Source organism: Heteronotia binoei, chromosome 2, assembly GCF_032191835.1.
Source record: "Heteronotia binoei isolate CCM8104 ecotype False Entrance Well chromosome 2, APGP_CSIRO_Hbin_v1, whole genome shotgun sequence".
Classification (NCBI taxonomy): Eukaryota; Metazoa; Chordata; class Lepidosauria; order Squamata; family Gekkonidae; genus Heteronotia; species Heteronotia binoei.
Window position 1 is genome coordinate 145643115 of NC_083224.1, and position 16302 is coordinate 145659416.

The 16302-nt window shown below is 42.4% G+C and overlaps 1 protein-coding gene across 5 annotated transcripts in view; it reads right to left on the reverse strand.

The window, feature by feature from the left end:
- Positions 1 to 16302, reverse strand: part of ZNF644 (zinc finger protein 644) — a 71317-nt gene that overhangs the window by 13911 nt on the left and 41104 nt on the right. For 4 of the 5 annotated variants that reach the window (XM_060232177.1, XM_060232180.1, XM_060232175.1 and 1 more), the window contains one exon: positions 14528 to 14650. The exons of the other annotated variant lie outside the window; for it this stretch is intronic. In XM_060232177.1, the coding sequence (XP_060088160.1) occupies positions 14528 to 14650 (123 nt within the window). The remainder of the gene's footprint in view (positions 1 to 14527; positions 14651 to 16302) is intronic. 5 annotated transcript variants of the gene reach the window in all.

Below are 16302 nucleotides of genomic sequence, written 5' to 3' on the forward strand. Positions count from 1 at the left end.
CAAATCTGATCCATTCCAACAGAATCTCCCCCACCCCATTATCCAGTGAATATTTCTCTTACTATTAAATGATTTTTCCAGTTTGGGTGTGATAAAACATGAGACACATCATGCAGTTGCTTAGATAAGCCTGACACCAATCAGAAGACAATTCTTTAGGGTCAAAAGAAGGTGAATGACTAACTAAGTCCTAGCTTTTATTTACAACATTTCTAGCACCCTTATGTTATAGAGACCTGCCTACCTTAAGGACTTTCAATTTCAGATCTTTCTTACTTCACTGCTCCTCTATACAATTCCCAGAACTTGTAGAGTATCATCCTCTGATATGATGGCTGGTGTACTCCCAATTAATAGTTTACAGACATACTGCATATCTATGACATTCTTAAACGATTTCTCATTTTGTCACATTTATTAAAAATAATTCCCACAAAGTTATATTCAGTGAAATATGCAACTGAAGACTCCTACCAATTATATTTTTTTTGAGTCTGACATGTAACACTAACACTGTCCACCAAAACCTAAAGCACAGCTTTTCCGTAAATCCATTCTCTCTGAATGTCATTTTAGTACTTTTGATAAGCTCTTACTTATAAAGTCTTCCTCTTCCTTTCACAATAATCCATTTACTCTCTTAAGTTGTAGTTTATGCAACCAATGAATTTACTCTCAATTTTCAATCATGGCAAAAAGCGGATGAATAAATAATTTAAGCTTAACACTCATTGAAAATATACCTGAAGTATCTTGTAAATACAATTCAAATACATCATTCAAAAGAGTACACAGTGGGTAAATTATACACTCCACAGATCATACTTTAGATCAGGGGTGTTAAACATGTGGTCCGGGGGCCAAATCAGGCCCCCAGAGGGCTCCTATCAGACCCACGAGCAACTGTTTCCTTCTCCCTCTCTGTTTCCTTTTGCATAACTTAAGATTGCTTTGCAAGGTTTGCTCAATCACACAGGAGTTACAGAGCAAAGCCTCTATTTTCTCCATTGGCTGAGGCTCCTCCCTTAAGGAGAAAAGGGGAGAAAGAGTATTTCTTTTAACCAGCTCTCTCAATAGCACAGTAAAGCTATTAAGCCAAAATCCGGGATCGGAAAATGGTGAACTGAGCTGCTTTCCTTAATGGGGGCAGGCTGGCACTTCTGTTCGAGTTGCAAAAGGCAAACTAATGCCTTCTGCCTACTTTTCTCAGCTAGAGAATTGTCCAAGATATGCACAGGTACTTTGAGGAGACATACCTTGGCTGAAAGGGAGTTCCGGAGGGGGCTCCTTTGAGGCTTTGAGGGATCTCTGGAGAGAAGTTGCATATTCATCATCTACAGAAGTTTCCAGATTCATTTATTTGACTTAAGCTCGACAGGATGAGTATTCTTTAAAACTTTAAACATCTAATCTACAAAAGACTGGTGTCGAATTGGATAAACTACAAAGAAAAGGTATCGATCGCTATCTTTTCACTCCGGGACTAATTAAAGCTAAACAAAACAAAAATAAAAGATGGGAGTTGGATATAAAGGAAGCCTAAAAGGAGGAGTAGAAAAGGGGCTAAATTTGAAGTTTGTAAATTTGAAAGACAGTGCTAAAAGGATAAAGGAATTTATTGTTTTCTCTATCTGTGGTTGAGGAAGTAGCCCCATTATCATAGATCTGCAGCACTCATAGTCAACACAGGAAGTACGTCAGACATCGGGGGATTTCTCTACCAGTGAAACAAGACTTGGTGACAGGAAAAGCAGGAAGTATAAGAGGAAGAAGGAAGCAAGAAAAGCAAACAGCCTACTCTAGGATTATAATATCAGAGAGAAACATCGGCGGCCATTGTTGGGAGGACAAAGTTTTAACAACGTTTTTAAAGTGACTGAGACATTAAAAATTGGTGGAGTTAATTGAGTTGGTAATTTTAAAATAAGGACTATTGGACAGTGGTGAAGAAAATTTGAATTGGAGTAAGCAAAAAGAAGGAAAATTTTTGAAGTGAAGCAAAAGTTGCATCCGCCATTTTGGGGAAAAAACTTTAAACATTAATATCTGAGCCTGGGAGGCTCAGAGGACGGCGAAATTGGGTTCATTGGAAAGGGCAAGCGTCACTCTATTACACCTGATGGTCAAGTTTAATTTGGGGAGATAAACATTTTCGATCTTTTTTATATGTCAGACTCGAAGCAAACTCTTGCTAGGTCTGCTTCAATGGAGAAAAATGCAAGCCCAATTAGATGAAATGGAAGCCAGGATAATGAAGGGGGTGAAAGAAATGATAACTGCCTCTAAAAAAGAAATAAAAAAAAATATTGAGGACTCAAAAAAAGAATTAAAAAAAGAAATAGAGAATCTCAGAAATGAAACTGTAGTAATAACAAAAAAAGTACAGAAGGTGGAAGAGAGAGTGAAAAAACATGATTCCATCTTATTAAAATTACAAGAAAAGGTGATAATACATGACTGCAAGTTGAGGGAGCAAATAAACCTGGAAAGTACTTGGCCTGGCAACTGAAGAAAAAAAGAGAAAGTAAAATTATTAACAAAATTGTGGTTGATGGAAAAGAGAAGGTGGATCAAGAAGGAATAAAGCGAGAATTTTTTAAGTATTATGCTAATTTATTTAAGGGTGTCAAAGTAAAGAAAGAGAGGATTGAAACGTATTTGCAAAAAATCAAAATAGCACCCTTAACTGAATATGGAAAAAATTTTGAACGATCCAATTGAAAAAATAGAAATTGAAGCAGTGATTAATGTAATGAAAGTTGGAAAGGCACCTGGACCAGATGGATATACAGCAAAATTTTTCAAAATTGATGAATGCGATAAGATCAGATGGGAAAATGCCTAATACATAGAAAGAAGCTGTAATTTCGCTGATTCCAAAGGAAGATAGAGATGTCACGAATGTAAAGAATTATAGACCAATTTCATTATTAAATAATGATTATTATATACAAGAATCCTGGCAGAACGGCTTAAACAATATTTAATAAATTTTATAAAGGAAGATCAAGCGGGTTTTCTTCCCAAAAGGCAGATAAGAGACAATATTGCAAATATTGCAGAATATTATGAGAGACATCCAGAGAAGGAAGGTGCATTATTTTTTGTGGATGCAGAGAAAGCTTTTGATAATCTGAACTGGGACTTTATGTTTGCAGTAATGGAAAAAATAAAGTTGGGGGAGAACTTTATAAGAATGATAAAGGCAATATATACTGAACAACATGCAAGGTTATGTATAAACACAGATCTTACAGATGAAATGAAAATTAGCAAAGGTACAAGACAAGGTTGTCCACTTTCGCAATTGTTGTTTATAATGACTCTTGAAATCTTACTGATGCAAATACAAGATGATGAAGAAATAGAAGGAATGAGAATTAAAGGTTTTACCTATAAATATAGAGCATTTGCAGATAATATAATGTTTATAAATGAAAATCCTATACAAGTAACACCTTTGTTGTTAGCTAAAATACAACAATTTGGAGAATTGGTGGGACTTTATGTTAATAAAGAAAAATCAAAACTTTTATGTAAAAATATGCAAGTAAATAAACAAAAGGAACTGCAGAGCCTAACGGGATGTGAGGTTACTTCTAAAGTAAAATATTTGGGGGTGGAAATAACAATAAAGAATATTGACTTGTTCAAAAATAATTATGAAAAGTTATGACAGAAAATCGATGAAGATATGATAAAGTGGAACAAGCTTAAAGACAGGTTGCTTACCTGTAACTGTAGATCTTCGAGTGGTCATCTGTGCATTCACACTCATGGGATAGTGCGCCTGCGCCGATCCCCGAATCGGTATCTGCAAAAGCCCGGGATTTTTTCGCGCTCGGCGCCACCAGGCATGCCCACCGGCGCCCCGCGCGGCATGCCCACCGGCGCCACTGCGCATGCCCACCGGCGCCCGCGCGGCAATCCCGCCAGTTCCTCCCTGACCGCTGAAAGCCCCTTTCTGGAGAGAGAGAGACCGTCAGCAGCGGGGAAGGAGGGCGGGTAGTGTGAATGCACAGATGACCACTCGAAGATCTACAGTTACAGGTAAGCAACCTGTCTATCTTCTTCGTGGTCTCTGTGCTTCACACTCATGGGAGATTAGCAAGCAAAGCATACCTGGAGGCGGGAAGACGGTCAGCCTGAAGACACAGCCTGTAGCACCGCAGCTCCCAACCGAGTCCTCTGCTGAGCATGCACGTCCAGCGCGTAGTGCTTCATGAAGGCATGCGGAGAAGACCAGGTAGCCGCCTTGCAGACATCAGAAAGGGACACACCTTTCAGGAATGCCACCGACGTGGCCATCGCCCTAGTGGAGTGTCCACGCACAGGTCCAGGTAACGGCTTTTTAGCCAACAGATAACAAAGTTTGATCGTCTCAGTAAGCCACTTGGAAAGTCTTTGAGACGAAATCTTGGACCCTAACTTGGGGGCAGAATAGGAGACAAAAAGCTGGTTATCCTTACGAAAACCCCTTGAACGGTTTAAATAAAATAGGAGGGCACGCTTAACATCCAGTGCATGTAGCCTCCGTTCCTCGTCCGAGGAAGGACTAGGGTAAAAAGTGGGTAACCAAACTTCTAAGTTAAGGTGAAACTGGGAAACCACTTTCGGGAGAAAAGTAATGTCCGGGGCCAAAGAAACTCCGGCCTCCCTAAAGGCAAGGTATGGGTAGTCACACCGCATCGCTGTGAGCTCCCCCGCACGACGTGCTGACGTGATGGCAACTAAAAATGCAGTCTTCCAGGACAAAAGCTGCAGGGAACATGTTGCCATGGGTTCAAAGGGACGGCGAGTTAACTTGTCCAAAACCAAAGTCAGGTCCCACAACTGTGGAGGGGATCTAGAGGGGGGATGAAGCCGGAACAGGCCCTTTAAAAATCTTTTGGAATGCGGGTGTGCAAAAACAGAGTAACCCTCGACCGAAACATGGAAGGCAGAAATAGCTGCCAAATAAACCTTGATGGAGGAAAAAACTAACCCCTCATCGATCAAAGACAAAAGAAACTCAAAAATTGCCGGGAGTCCAACCGAGTTGGGTGGCACAAGAGAGTCAGCCACGAAGTCACTGAACTTCTTCCACTTCCTCTCATAAGAGGCACGGGTGGAAGGTTTCCTGCTACTCTGGAGCACATGCTGAACCCTGGTGGAAAAGTCTAGTGGTCGATGAACCACGCTGTCAGCTTCAGGTGCGGCACGTTGTGATGGAGCACGTGTCCGCCCTGGGCCGACAACAGGTCCGGTTCCGCCGGGAACTGGTAAAAGATCCCCTTCGACTGCTGGAGCAGAATCGGGAACCAGCTCTGACGGGGCCACCACGGGGTCACCAGAATGCATCGTGGTCTCTCCTGCACTAACTTGTGGACCACTCTCGTCAGCAGAGGTAAGGGTGGGAACATGTACAGGAACCAACCCTCCCACTGAAAAAGGAGTCCGTCTCCCAGGGAAGTCGGGTCCGCACCCCCCCTGGCACAGAACAAGGGGCACTTCTTGTTCCACGCTGTGGCGAAAACATCTAGCTGCGGATAGCCCCAAAGTTGGAATACTGGTTCCAGGAACTTCCACTGCAGTTCCCATTCGTGTGGGGACGCTGCACCCCTGCTGAGAGAGTCCGCCTGTACGTTGAGGACCCCAGGCAGATGCGTAGCCTTCACAAAAATGTCCCACTGGAGGCACTCCCTCCAGAGATCTAATGCCAGTGAGCATAGCCTGCGAGACACTGTCCCTCCCTGCCTGTTTATATAACACATGGCAGTGGTGTTGTCCGTCAGTAATGCCACGGTCTTCCCCGCTAACAGAGGGCGGAAGGATCGAAGGGCAAAGTGGACCGCCAGCAGTTCCAGGTAATTTATGTGGTACTGGCCGAGTTTCAGTGGCCACTTGCCCCCCACACATAAGTCCTCCAGATGAGCTCCCCACCCCCACATGGAAGCATCGGTGGCGATGGTCACGGAAGGGGTTGGTAGATGAAAGGGAGCCCCTTGGCAGATGTTGCTCTCCGACCCCCACCATTGCAGGGATTGAAGAGCCTCGGATGGGATGGTGAACCTCTTCCGAGGTGAGTCTCTGAGGGGGCGAAAATGGCGCAAGAACCATAGCTGTAGGCCCCTCATGTGCAGTCTTGCAAAGCGCAGCACGCTCGTCGTCGCAGCCATCAGTCCCAGCATCCGCTGGATCTGTTGTGCTGTGCCCCACTGTCGCCTTTGGAGAAGCTGTACCAGAGTCATGATGTCCCTTGCTCTCTGAGCGGGAAGAAACGCTCTGTGCTGATCCGTGTCCAACAGAGCCCCTATGAATTGAACTGTCTTTGACGGGGTGAGATGAGACTTCTCCACGTTGACCTGCAACCCCAGGGTGCCGAGAAGACGCAGAGTAATGGCGATGTGAGAAGTTAAACTCTCCCTCGACTTCGCTACAAGAAGCCAGTCGTCGATGTACGGAAAAACAACGACTCCCTGAAGGCGAAGATGAGCAGCCACCACACTCATCAGCTTCGTGAACACCCGAGGAGCAGTAGACAGTCCAAACGGCAGGGCCCTGAATTGGAAGTGACGAGCACCCACTGCAAATCGTAGGAAACGCCTGAACGCGGGATGGATGCTGACATGAAAGTAAGCATCCCTGAGGTCCAGGGTCGCCATCCAATCCCCCTGATTGATGAGGGGCAGGATCGTTTGCAGTGTAGCCATTCTGAACTTCTGGTATAGAATGAATTTGTTCAGACCCCGCAAGTCCATGATAGGCCGTAGACCCCCGTCCCTTTTGAGAACCAGAAAGTAGCGGGAGTAGAAACCTCCCACCCTGGTCTCCGGTGGAACAACCTCTATGGCTTGTTTCTGTAGGAGGTTGCTCACCTCCGCCAGCAGAGGTGGGGAAGGGGGAGTGGTAACTACCACGGACTGGTTTGGGGTCTGGATAAACTCTATCTTGTAGCCCTCTTGAATAATGGACAGAGCCCACCTGTCTGTGGAGATCAACTCCCAGGCAGGCAGGAAAGGGCGTAGGCGAATGGAATGGTCGACAGTGGGGGCGATGACGCGTGCTTGCGGGAAGTCAAACCCCCTGCTTCTGTGGCCGAGCCCCCTTAGATTTATTAGAAGGCTGGCCCCCATAACGGTTTCTGCCGTTGCCGGAGTAGGGTGGCCGTTCAGGTTGCTGCGAGCGAGGACGCCACTGCTCAGGGGAGAACTTCTGATAGGGCTTCTTGGTCCAAGGTTTGGACCATTGTTTTGACTTCGGAGACTTGGAGGAAGGTTGGACCCCCAAGTTTCTGGATGTCTTGACACTCTTGTCAAACTCTTGCAGCGCCGTGTCGGTCGTAGTGCTGAAGAGCCCGTCACCCTCGAAGGGTAAGTCCTCGATAAAGGTCTTGGTGTCTTGGTGCAGTGCCGTCGACCTGAGCCAGGAGTGTCGCCTGATGCAAACTGCCGATGTAATGGCTTTGGCTGAGGCTTCCACCATATGTTTCGCTGCAGCCAGTTGCTGTCTGGCTACAGCGAGACCTTCCTTTTGCAATTTCATTGCCGCCGTCTTCTTGTCCTCACTTAGTGAAGAGAGGAAGGGGGAAAGCTGTTCCCACACGGCATACTGGTACCTAGCCATGCAGGCTGCATAGTTAGATACCTTGATGCCGAGTGCCCCCGCTGAATAGACCTTGCGGCCCATCCCGTCGATTTTCCTACCCTCCTTGTCCGGTGGGGAGGAGTGCACCTTCCTTGCCTTCGAGGAGGAGGAGACCACCACAGAATTCGGACGTGGGTGGGTGAACAGAAATTCAGCACCTGCCTCCTGAACCCTGTACATATGGTCCAGGCGTTTGGAGGAGACGGGTGTCGAGGAAGGCTTCTTCCAAGATTCTTTGATGGCCTGAAGAATCACCTTGGTGACTGGAAGGGCCACCGCAGTGGACGTGTTCCTCTGCATTATATCGAACACGTTGTCATCCACTACGGGTTCCGGTTGGGTCACAGGCAGTCTGAGGGTGGAAGCGATGCGCCTCACGAGGTCGCCATAGGATTTTAGGTCTTCCGACGGCGAGATCGGAAGATCCTCCGCCGTGTTGGAACCAGGTGAGGGTTCCAGATCAGGGATCTCACTGTCCGACTCCGATGACGAGGAGTCACGCTGGGTGGAATGCTCGGAGAGCCTCGGTGTCGACTCTCGCGGTTGAAGTTGTACCGACGATAGTCTTGGAGGAGCTTCGACCGGGACTAGCTGTCGATCCGGGGGGACCGACGCCGACGCCTTCCGGGAGTGATGCGAGACCCTCGACATCGCAGAAAACTCCGAAGCTTGTTCCCAGTCTTGGTAGTCCTCCGGGTACCACCGACAGGATTCGTATCTGGAGTAGGGAGGCTGCCACCGCCGTTGCTCCCATGGTGGTATTGGGAAGCGTTGCGGGGTGTAGGATAGGTCCCGTCTGGGTCGGGGCTTGAAGGGCGGGTCTACGACCGGTGCCGAAGCGTCTACCCCCGACGTCGATCCGCTGCTCGACCGACGCCGTGAGCCTGAGGATGGAGACCGTTGGGTGAGGTCAATTTCCGGCTCCTGCTCCGACGCCGACAGGCGTTGTTGGGCTGTTGGGCTCCTGCGCGGAGAGACCCGAATCGATTTCGGCGGTTTTGCCGACGTCGATGCGCCTTCCGACGGAGAAGGAGTGCGGGGTCGCTTGCGCTTCTCCTTCGATTTCGCCTTTTTCGGAGCTCGGGTCCCCGAGTCCTCTCGGCGTTTTGTAGCGGGCGCATCCACCGAACCCTCGTGGGGACGCTTCGTGGAGCCACGCTCTTCCGGCAATTCCAAAGTCAGAATCGGAGCAGCATCGGCCGATGCAAGCTCCTGTGCCGGGGTGTCGGTCGACTTCGGTGCCGAAACCTCCATCGGTCGATGAGGTCGAAGCGCCGATTCGGTGAGCGCTGCCGATAATCGAGCCGCACGGTTCTTCCTGGTCTGTTTCGAGAACCGAAGGCAGTGCGGGCACGACTCAACTCTGTGCGCCTCCCCCAAACACAGTAGGCACAGGGAATGTCCGTCGGGAGGGGCAATCTTCCTCCCACAAGCCCGGCAGCGCTTAAAAAACCCCCAGCGACTTTCCATAAGCGGTCGCGCGGGAAAATTTTTTCCTTCTGCTCAGAAACGCCTGAGAGAAAGGGGGGTAAAAACGGAAACGGACCACCCCAAAGGGCGATCCGCCGGACAACAAAGAAAACGCTTCTTCTTCTTTTTTTTTCTTTTTTTTACTAACTATCACTAACTAACACTAATAACTAGCTAACTAACTATTTACAAGACCAAATGGGCTGGAACGAGAGAAAAAATCGCTCTCACCGACCGGAGAATCAGAAAGGGAACCTCTCTAGCGCAGCGGTCAGAAAGGAACTGGCGGGATTGCCGCGCGGGCGCCGGTGGGCATGCGCAGTGGGTCGCCTGCGCATGCCTGGTGGCGCCGAGCGCGAAAAAATCCCGGGCTTTTGCAGATACCGATTCGGGGATCGGCGCAGGCGCACTATCCCATGAGTGTGAAGCACAGAGACCACGAAGAAGATTTTGTCTTTGCTTGGGAGAATAGCTGCGATTAAGATGAACATTTTGCTGAGAATAATGTATTTATTCCAAACAATCCCGATTGTGAAAGACAGCAAACAATTTAATAAATGGCAAAGAAAGATCTCAGAATTTATATGGGCTGGGAAGAAACCAAGGATTAAAATGAAAGTTTTAACAGACGCTAAAGAAAGAGGAGGTTTTCAACTACAAGATTTAAGACTATATCATGAAGTAGTTTGTTTGGTGTGGATAAAAGATTGGGTAACGTTATTGAATAAAAAACTTTTAATGTTGGAAGGTCATGGAAATAAATTCGGCTGGCATGCTTATATGTACTATGGGAAGAAAAAGATGGATGGTTTTTTTCTCTCACCATTATATAAGAAACAATTTGTTAAATATTTGGATGAAGTATAAGAAATATGGCGATGAGAGAGAACCACTATGGATAGTGCCTGCAGAAGTAATAAAAATAACAGCTGAGTTAGGAGAGGGAAAATGGATGTCATACAATCAATTATTAAAAATACAAAGTGGGAAAGTAGAGTTGAAAACTACTGAGGAGCTGAATTATAAGTATGACTGGTTTCAAATGCAACAAATAAAGAGTTTGGTGGAGAATGATCTTAAAACTGAAGGAATAAGACAAGAACAAATGGAAATGGAAAAAGTTCTGCTTGGAGATAATGAAAAATTAATTTCGAAATTAGTAAATTACTTTTAAAATGGTCTACAGAAGATGAAGTAGTGAAATCTCAAATGATTAAATGGGCAATTAATGTAAATAAAGAAATTCAGATGGATACATGGGAATATTTGTGAAAGAACTCTATGAAACTCTCAGCATGTCAGAGTATTAAAGAAAATTGTTTTAAGATGATGTACAGATGGTATATGACTCCTAAAAAATTGGCAAAGATGAACAATAAGATGCCAGACAGATGTTGGAAATGTAAAAAACATGAAGGTTCTTTCTACCATATGTGGTGGACTTGTGAAAAAGCGAAAAAAAAAATGGCAGAAGATTCAACAAGAGATTTCTAAGATCTTGGGATACGAATTTAACAAAGTAGCAGAGACTTTTCTGTTGGGATTACAAATGTAAAAATTTCCAAAAGAAGATAGGACTTTAATCTGGTACTTGTCTAAGCTGCTAGGGCATTGTATGTGCAATTGTGGAAGCAAGAAAAAATACCAGAGAAATGGGATTGGACTGTAAAAGTTATGACATTGAATGAAATGGACAAGTTAACAAGAACCTTAAGAGACTATGATTTAGAAGTATTTAAGATGGAGTGGAAGAAGTTCAGAAGATACGTAGAAAAAGAATGGAAAATAAAAGGACATTGGACAATTTTTGATAATGACTAAGTATAAGAGGGAGGAGGATATGAATATTAGTTCTTATTAATTAAGGGTACCTTTAATACTAATGTTTTTGGGAAAGTACACCGGCGGGGGTCAAGTAACGGGGGGAGGGGTAGGTAGAAAGTAATATATAGGATAGAGGGGAAAAGTAGTTATTAATGATGTAAGAAATTGAATATATTACCATATATTACCAATAAAATTGTTTTAACCAATTGTTTTAAGTAGAGCTATTGAGCCAAGCCTCTCTTCCTTCTATTGGCTGACACTCTTCCCCCTCTGGTCCCCTGGGGAAGGAATGAAACAGCCAGAGATTCCTTTGCCCAATTCCCTGGATCACGCAGGAGAGATACAAAGAAAGCACCCTTAAGACCAACAACTAATGTTTTAAGCATGATTTAAGTTTTAAAAAAAAAAAAACCCTTTGGTTGTGTTTGTCTGTGTCCTTTATAAAACCATCAAACTCACTTGGTGACACTGGGCCAGTCATACCTCACTAATTGATGTAAGGATAAAATTAAAAAGGAAGAACTTTATATATTACCCCTTAACTCTGTGATGAAAAAATAGAATAAAAATGTTCTACATGAAGACATTGCTTTAAACCTGGTAAGCCTTTTCCATACAACTGCTTCTGTTTCAGGTTCTCATTTCCAATTGGCAGGAGTGCTTGAGTACTTGACAGAGTGGAAGTAGAATGAGACTCTCATTAGTCAGCACTGATTCTTGAACGACTATGCTGCTTTCAACATGAACAACTTGTTCAGAATTGCCTATCATTTCTTAACCAAGTAATGACAAGAAGAGGAGAGGCTTATTTTCTGAGCAGTCTGGCAAGGGAGAGTTCAATTTATAAGACTAAAGTTAGCCACTACTTTCCCAAAATCTATCCAATCACTGAAGAGAAATATTTTGAAGATGCTACTGAAGCCATACAAAGTCAAGAATCACTAAAAAGCACCAATGCCTTGTCCAAAAGCCAGTGTAGCCTTGGGAAAGCATTTCTTTCAGCTTCAACTAGTTTGACAGCTGATGGTATTTCTCCAATTCAAAATACAGATGAAGTCCCATAGCAATTGTCAAATAAAGGTCATTTACAGACACAATTATGCAACTAGGGCAAAAAAACAAAATGCTGAAAGGGATTTCTTTTCAGAAAATATTTTCTGGAAAACTATATAAATATGCAAAAATTGTGATATACTGTGTTGAAAATGAAAGGAATATGAAAAAAATATTCAGTAATCTAATTAGTATATCCTTTGACTAAAGGGACATCAATAACAACACAACTAAAATTTACACAACAGGCTTTCCTCCTTAACAGCAGCATAGTCTTTATTATAAGAGCAGGAAGGGCTACACTACAATGTGTAAGTTAGTCAAAAATACTGAAACCAAAATCCTCTTATGAAGTCTGTGAAGAAAATGAGAAGTTCTGCATGAAATATATACACAATTCTTCACAGACACTGCTGACACTGAATACTCAAGAACAGAAGGTTAGATCCACAGTCCTCTTCTGCTTGCATAAAAAGTGGCAACTTTTGCCAATCCCCTCTTCCCACTGCAGACCCCCACCTTGTTCCCACTATTATTCCTGAAAACGTCCTGGAGCTTCCCTCCCCCATAGGCCCTGCTTTTCAGGGAAGACTGATGGTTGCAATGGGAAGAAAGAGATGAGCAAGATTTAGATCTTTGCATCCAACCTAAAAATGATAAGTAATAGTCCTAAGATATTTATTTCTTCCAAATTTTCTTCTAATTTTTTTGCAAAAAGTCTGCAACACAAGGAACCCAGACACAAAATCTGTTACAGTCTAAGTTTGTCAACAGCATACATATGTTCTTTGCAAATTACAAATATTCCTATTCATTTTGATTATGAAGTGATTTGCAAATGTGATGGCAAAGCATGACCTTCCAACAAGAGTCTAACATACGGAAACTATCATTGTTATTCCTGACAACCAAGTAGGTAAAGACTAGATGCTTTGATAATTTACAAGAGTTTATGCAGATGTTAAACATTCCAAAAATGTTAAGAGATCACCTATAGCCTACAGAGCCAGGTACCCTAAGCCCCTCCTCTTTTTGCATACTAATTTCTCCCCCAAGATTAAACTGGTATCAACATTAAATCATGGAATACATTAAGCAGGGTTAGTTTTTAGCCAAATTTAAGATCAGCTTCAAATTATGGTTAAAAGCAAGCCCAAGCAAACATTAACCTTGGTAGTGTAGTGCCAACATAGCCAACAACTATGGTTAAGACTAGAAGGGAGGGAAGTAGCAAGGACACAGGATCCTTCACTATGGTTAAGTGATGGAGCTGTCGGATAACAAGTTTTATGTATGCACACTCTTAAAATACCATGCTTGAACTGAAAGAGTGCCAACAAGCAATTTTATGTATTCTTCTGACTACATGTTAGACAACACTATATGCTATGGTCAAAGGGAACTAACAGTTACAGTAGTTAAAAAACACTTGCCTCACCCTTTCATCACAGAACAGCGATGCAAGGCAGTGATTTTTACAAAAATAAACAAAAACTCCATGTGATGTTCAAACTTCCCTCATAAATAGCAGAACAATTTCAAGCAACTCAATGATAAGTAATTAATATACTGATATGCCTAGAGAGTAACTGAAGTTAGGAGACAGGTAAACATATCAACTGGTAAATTGTAAGACAGAAATACCATTTTTCAAGCTTCACTATGGACTGCTAATGATTTCAAATGCCTGGATTAATTAATAATGGTTTTTTGTGGGGTTCATATGTTTGTGCTTTTACCAGCTTAGCCTCACTGAGTAGTCTTGACAGTTTTTTAAATGGCAGCATTGTGAAGTATTTTCACCTGGAGAATCACATTTGACTACGCTTGTGTGTGTGTGTGTGTGTGTGTGTGTATCTCTACTCAAGCCCCATGTTCCCACTATGATGTTTCAATAACCCAATGAGATCTCTTTGGTTCTTCTTACTTCTTTTGCCAGTATGGACCACAATAATTAGGTGCATTTGTTTCATGTAAGGACTCATGCAGTACAAGCAAAAGCCACACCACAGTACAAAGTACTGAAAAGATAAAAAAATGTAGTTCTTCTGGGATGTTACTATCCAATTTATTTTTTGAAAGACCAACATAAACTAGAAAAAGTGACTATATGGGAAAATAATGAGGTGCCAAAAATAGTACAAACATGTAGTTGTTCGTGTATAGTCTATTTCAGTATTAATTTATCTAAGGAATGGGTTGTAATGACAGATTAAAAAAAAAAAAGACACGATCAAGCTGGCATATCCTCTCACTAACAGCAGCAGCCTCTTTTGGATTTAGCCAGAAAATGGAAAGCATTCAGCTCTCAACTGTTTACATATATGAAATAATGCTGGATCAAAAATAAAACAATGAGAATTAAAAAAAAACAGGCATGAAAAAATGGACAATAGCAACCTAAGTTTACAAGTTGCTAAAGTTCTGTTTCAGATTTCAGGGTCTGTTTCAAAGAATTTCAAATGTCAGCTGAATTAGTAAATGAATTTGTCAAGTCTGATGAGAAAAACGTATACAGACAGACTTGATTTTACATCTGTAACAAACATACCTGTCCCAGTCAAAAGTCCAGCACTCTTCTTTCGTGTATAAGCGCGTAAGTGGTTGGACAGGCTAACAGCACTTGTAAACGCCGTATTGCAATGCACACACGTTCTAAGCTTCACAGGCATACCTATCATTCAAAAGAAAACTATAATCCAGTTCTCTTTAAAAAAATGAAACTCTCAAAGCGTTTTGAAAAATTCTGTATTAAAAATTGCTTTCAAGTATGCTCACTGCAGTGGAACAATTGTTTCATACACCAGGAGGATTCAAGCTAATGGCTATTACTTTCATATGTGGCATTTAGCACAAAACATGCTATTTTGTGAGAAAAATGGAAGGCGCGATTTGAATCCCTAAGCTTCTCTGAATTTAACACCTATTATCACTTTCCTGCTGATCTTCACATTACACAGATTATTTCCTAACCCCAAAATACAGTCCTGTGATTTGAATAGCACAATTCTGTTAAGAAGTTTCAAACCTTGAAACATTCCCAATAAAGAGAATTAGAAAGTCTAGTTGACAAAGTGGTAATTAAAGTGTTTTACCCACACGACTGTAAAAGGCTCAATACTAAATTAGGCTGCTGATGAAGGCTGGGAGAAAAAGGTGGTAAAACACACCACTGCACAGCTGTTAGACAAAACATTTTATTCAGTGCATTTTATCTTCATTACTTTGAATGCGCAATCAATACTGAAAGTTAATGATTTGTAGTTTTTGCTAAAATCTTTGTGCTAAACAAATGATCAACAAACTAACATCTTAACTATCACAGGGGAGAACACACAGTGAAACAATACCAAACTACATACGACAGAGAAACCTGTACAATGGTTTCTTCTCAACTTAACTTTAAAACACAAATAAAAGTTTTTTCAGAAAGATATCATCTTGAACAACAAGGTTTCTTCATATTCCCTATACTACATTCTGGGAAAAAAAATCAATTCAAAACATTTTATCAAAGGAAAAGCCAGCTAAAGAAATAAAGTGATATTTAGATATATTTAAAAAACATTTAAAAATTAAACAAAAATAGCTAGATATTAAACTTGAAGTTTAATTTAATATAATTGAAAAAAGTAGTATTGCAGGGGCAAATTTAAGATAATTAATTTTAGTAACTAATCGAGCAATGCAAATTAATAGTAAATACCTCTGTTAATCATGTTTACCTAAGGAGCCCTATTTATAACTATAATGATGGAAGTAGTTTTCTATTTTGGGATGAAGCTTAGGAGGAAATGTGCCACCTAACATTAAACAGCACTGAAACAAAGCAGCTAAGTGTTAAGGTACAGCTCAGGCACTGTTTTCTAAGTTTATGTTTTACTGAGAAAACCAACTTAAAGGAATTCACCAAAATATTTAAATGAACCATATATAATAGGTTATAAATACCATACATTTTTCAGTCCCTTTATTATACAGATCAAGTTTTAGAATCCCAAGATATCAGAGAAATGTCAAAAGTAAGAACTGGAACATGATCAGCAGAATAATGCAATGTATCCAGTGCTGTACTATACAGCTTCATGCTGCAAGGTGTAAGGCTGAATGTTTCAAAGGTTGCCTGTTAAGAAAAGCTATGGCTTCACCTGCAGTCTGAAGCAGCATCCTGCAGCCACAGACCCAAAACATGAAGTCTGCTGATCACATAATTGTTCCTAGAGAAGAATCAGGTATTAGGGCAATCACTGCAGTACTGAAAGAACAACTACAATGATAATAATAAGAGATCATGCACTTCAACTGCAAAGTACTTTATGTATATAT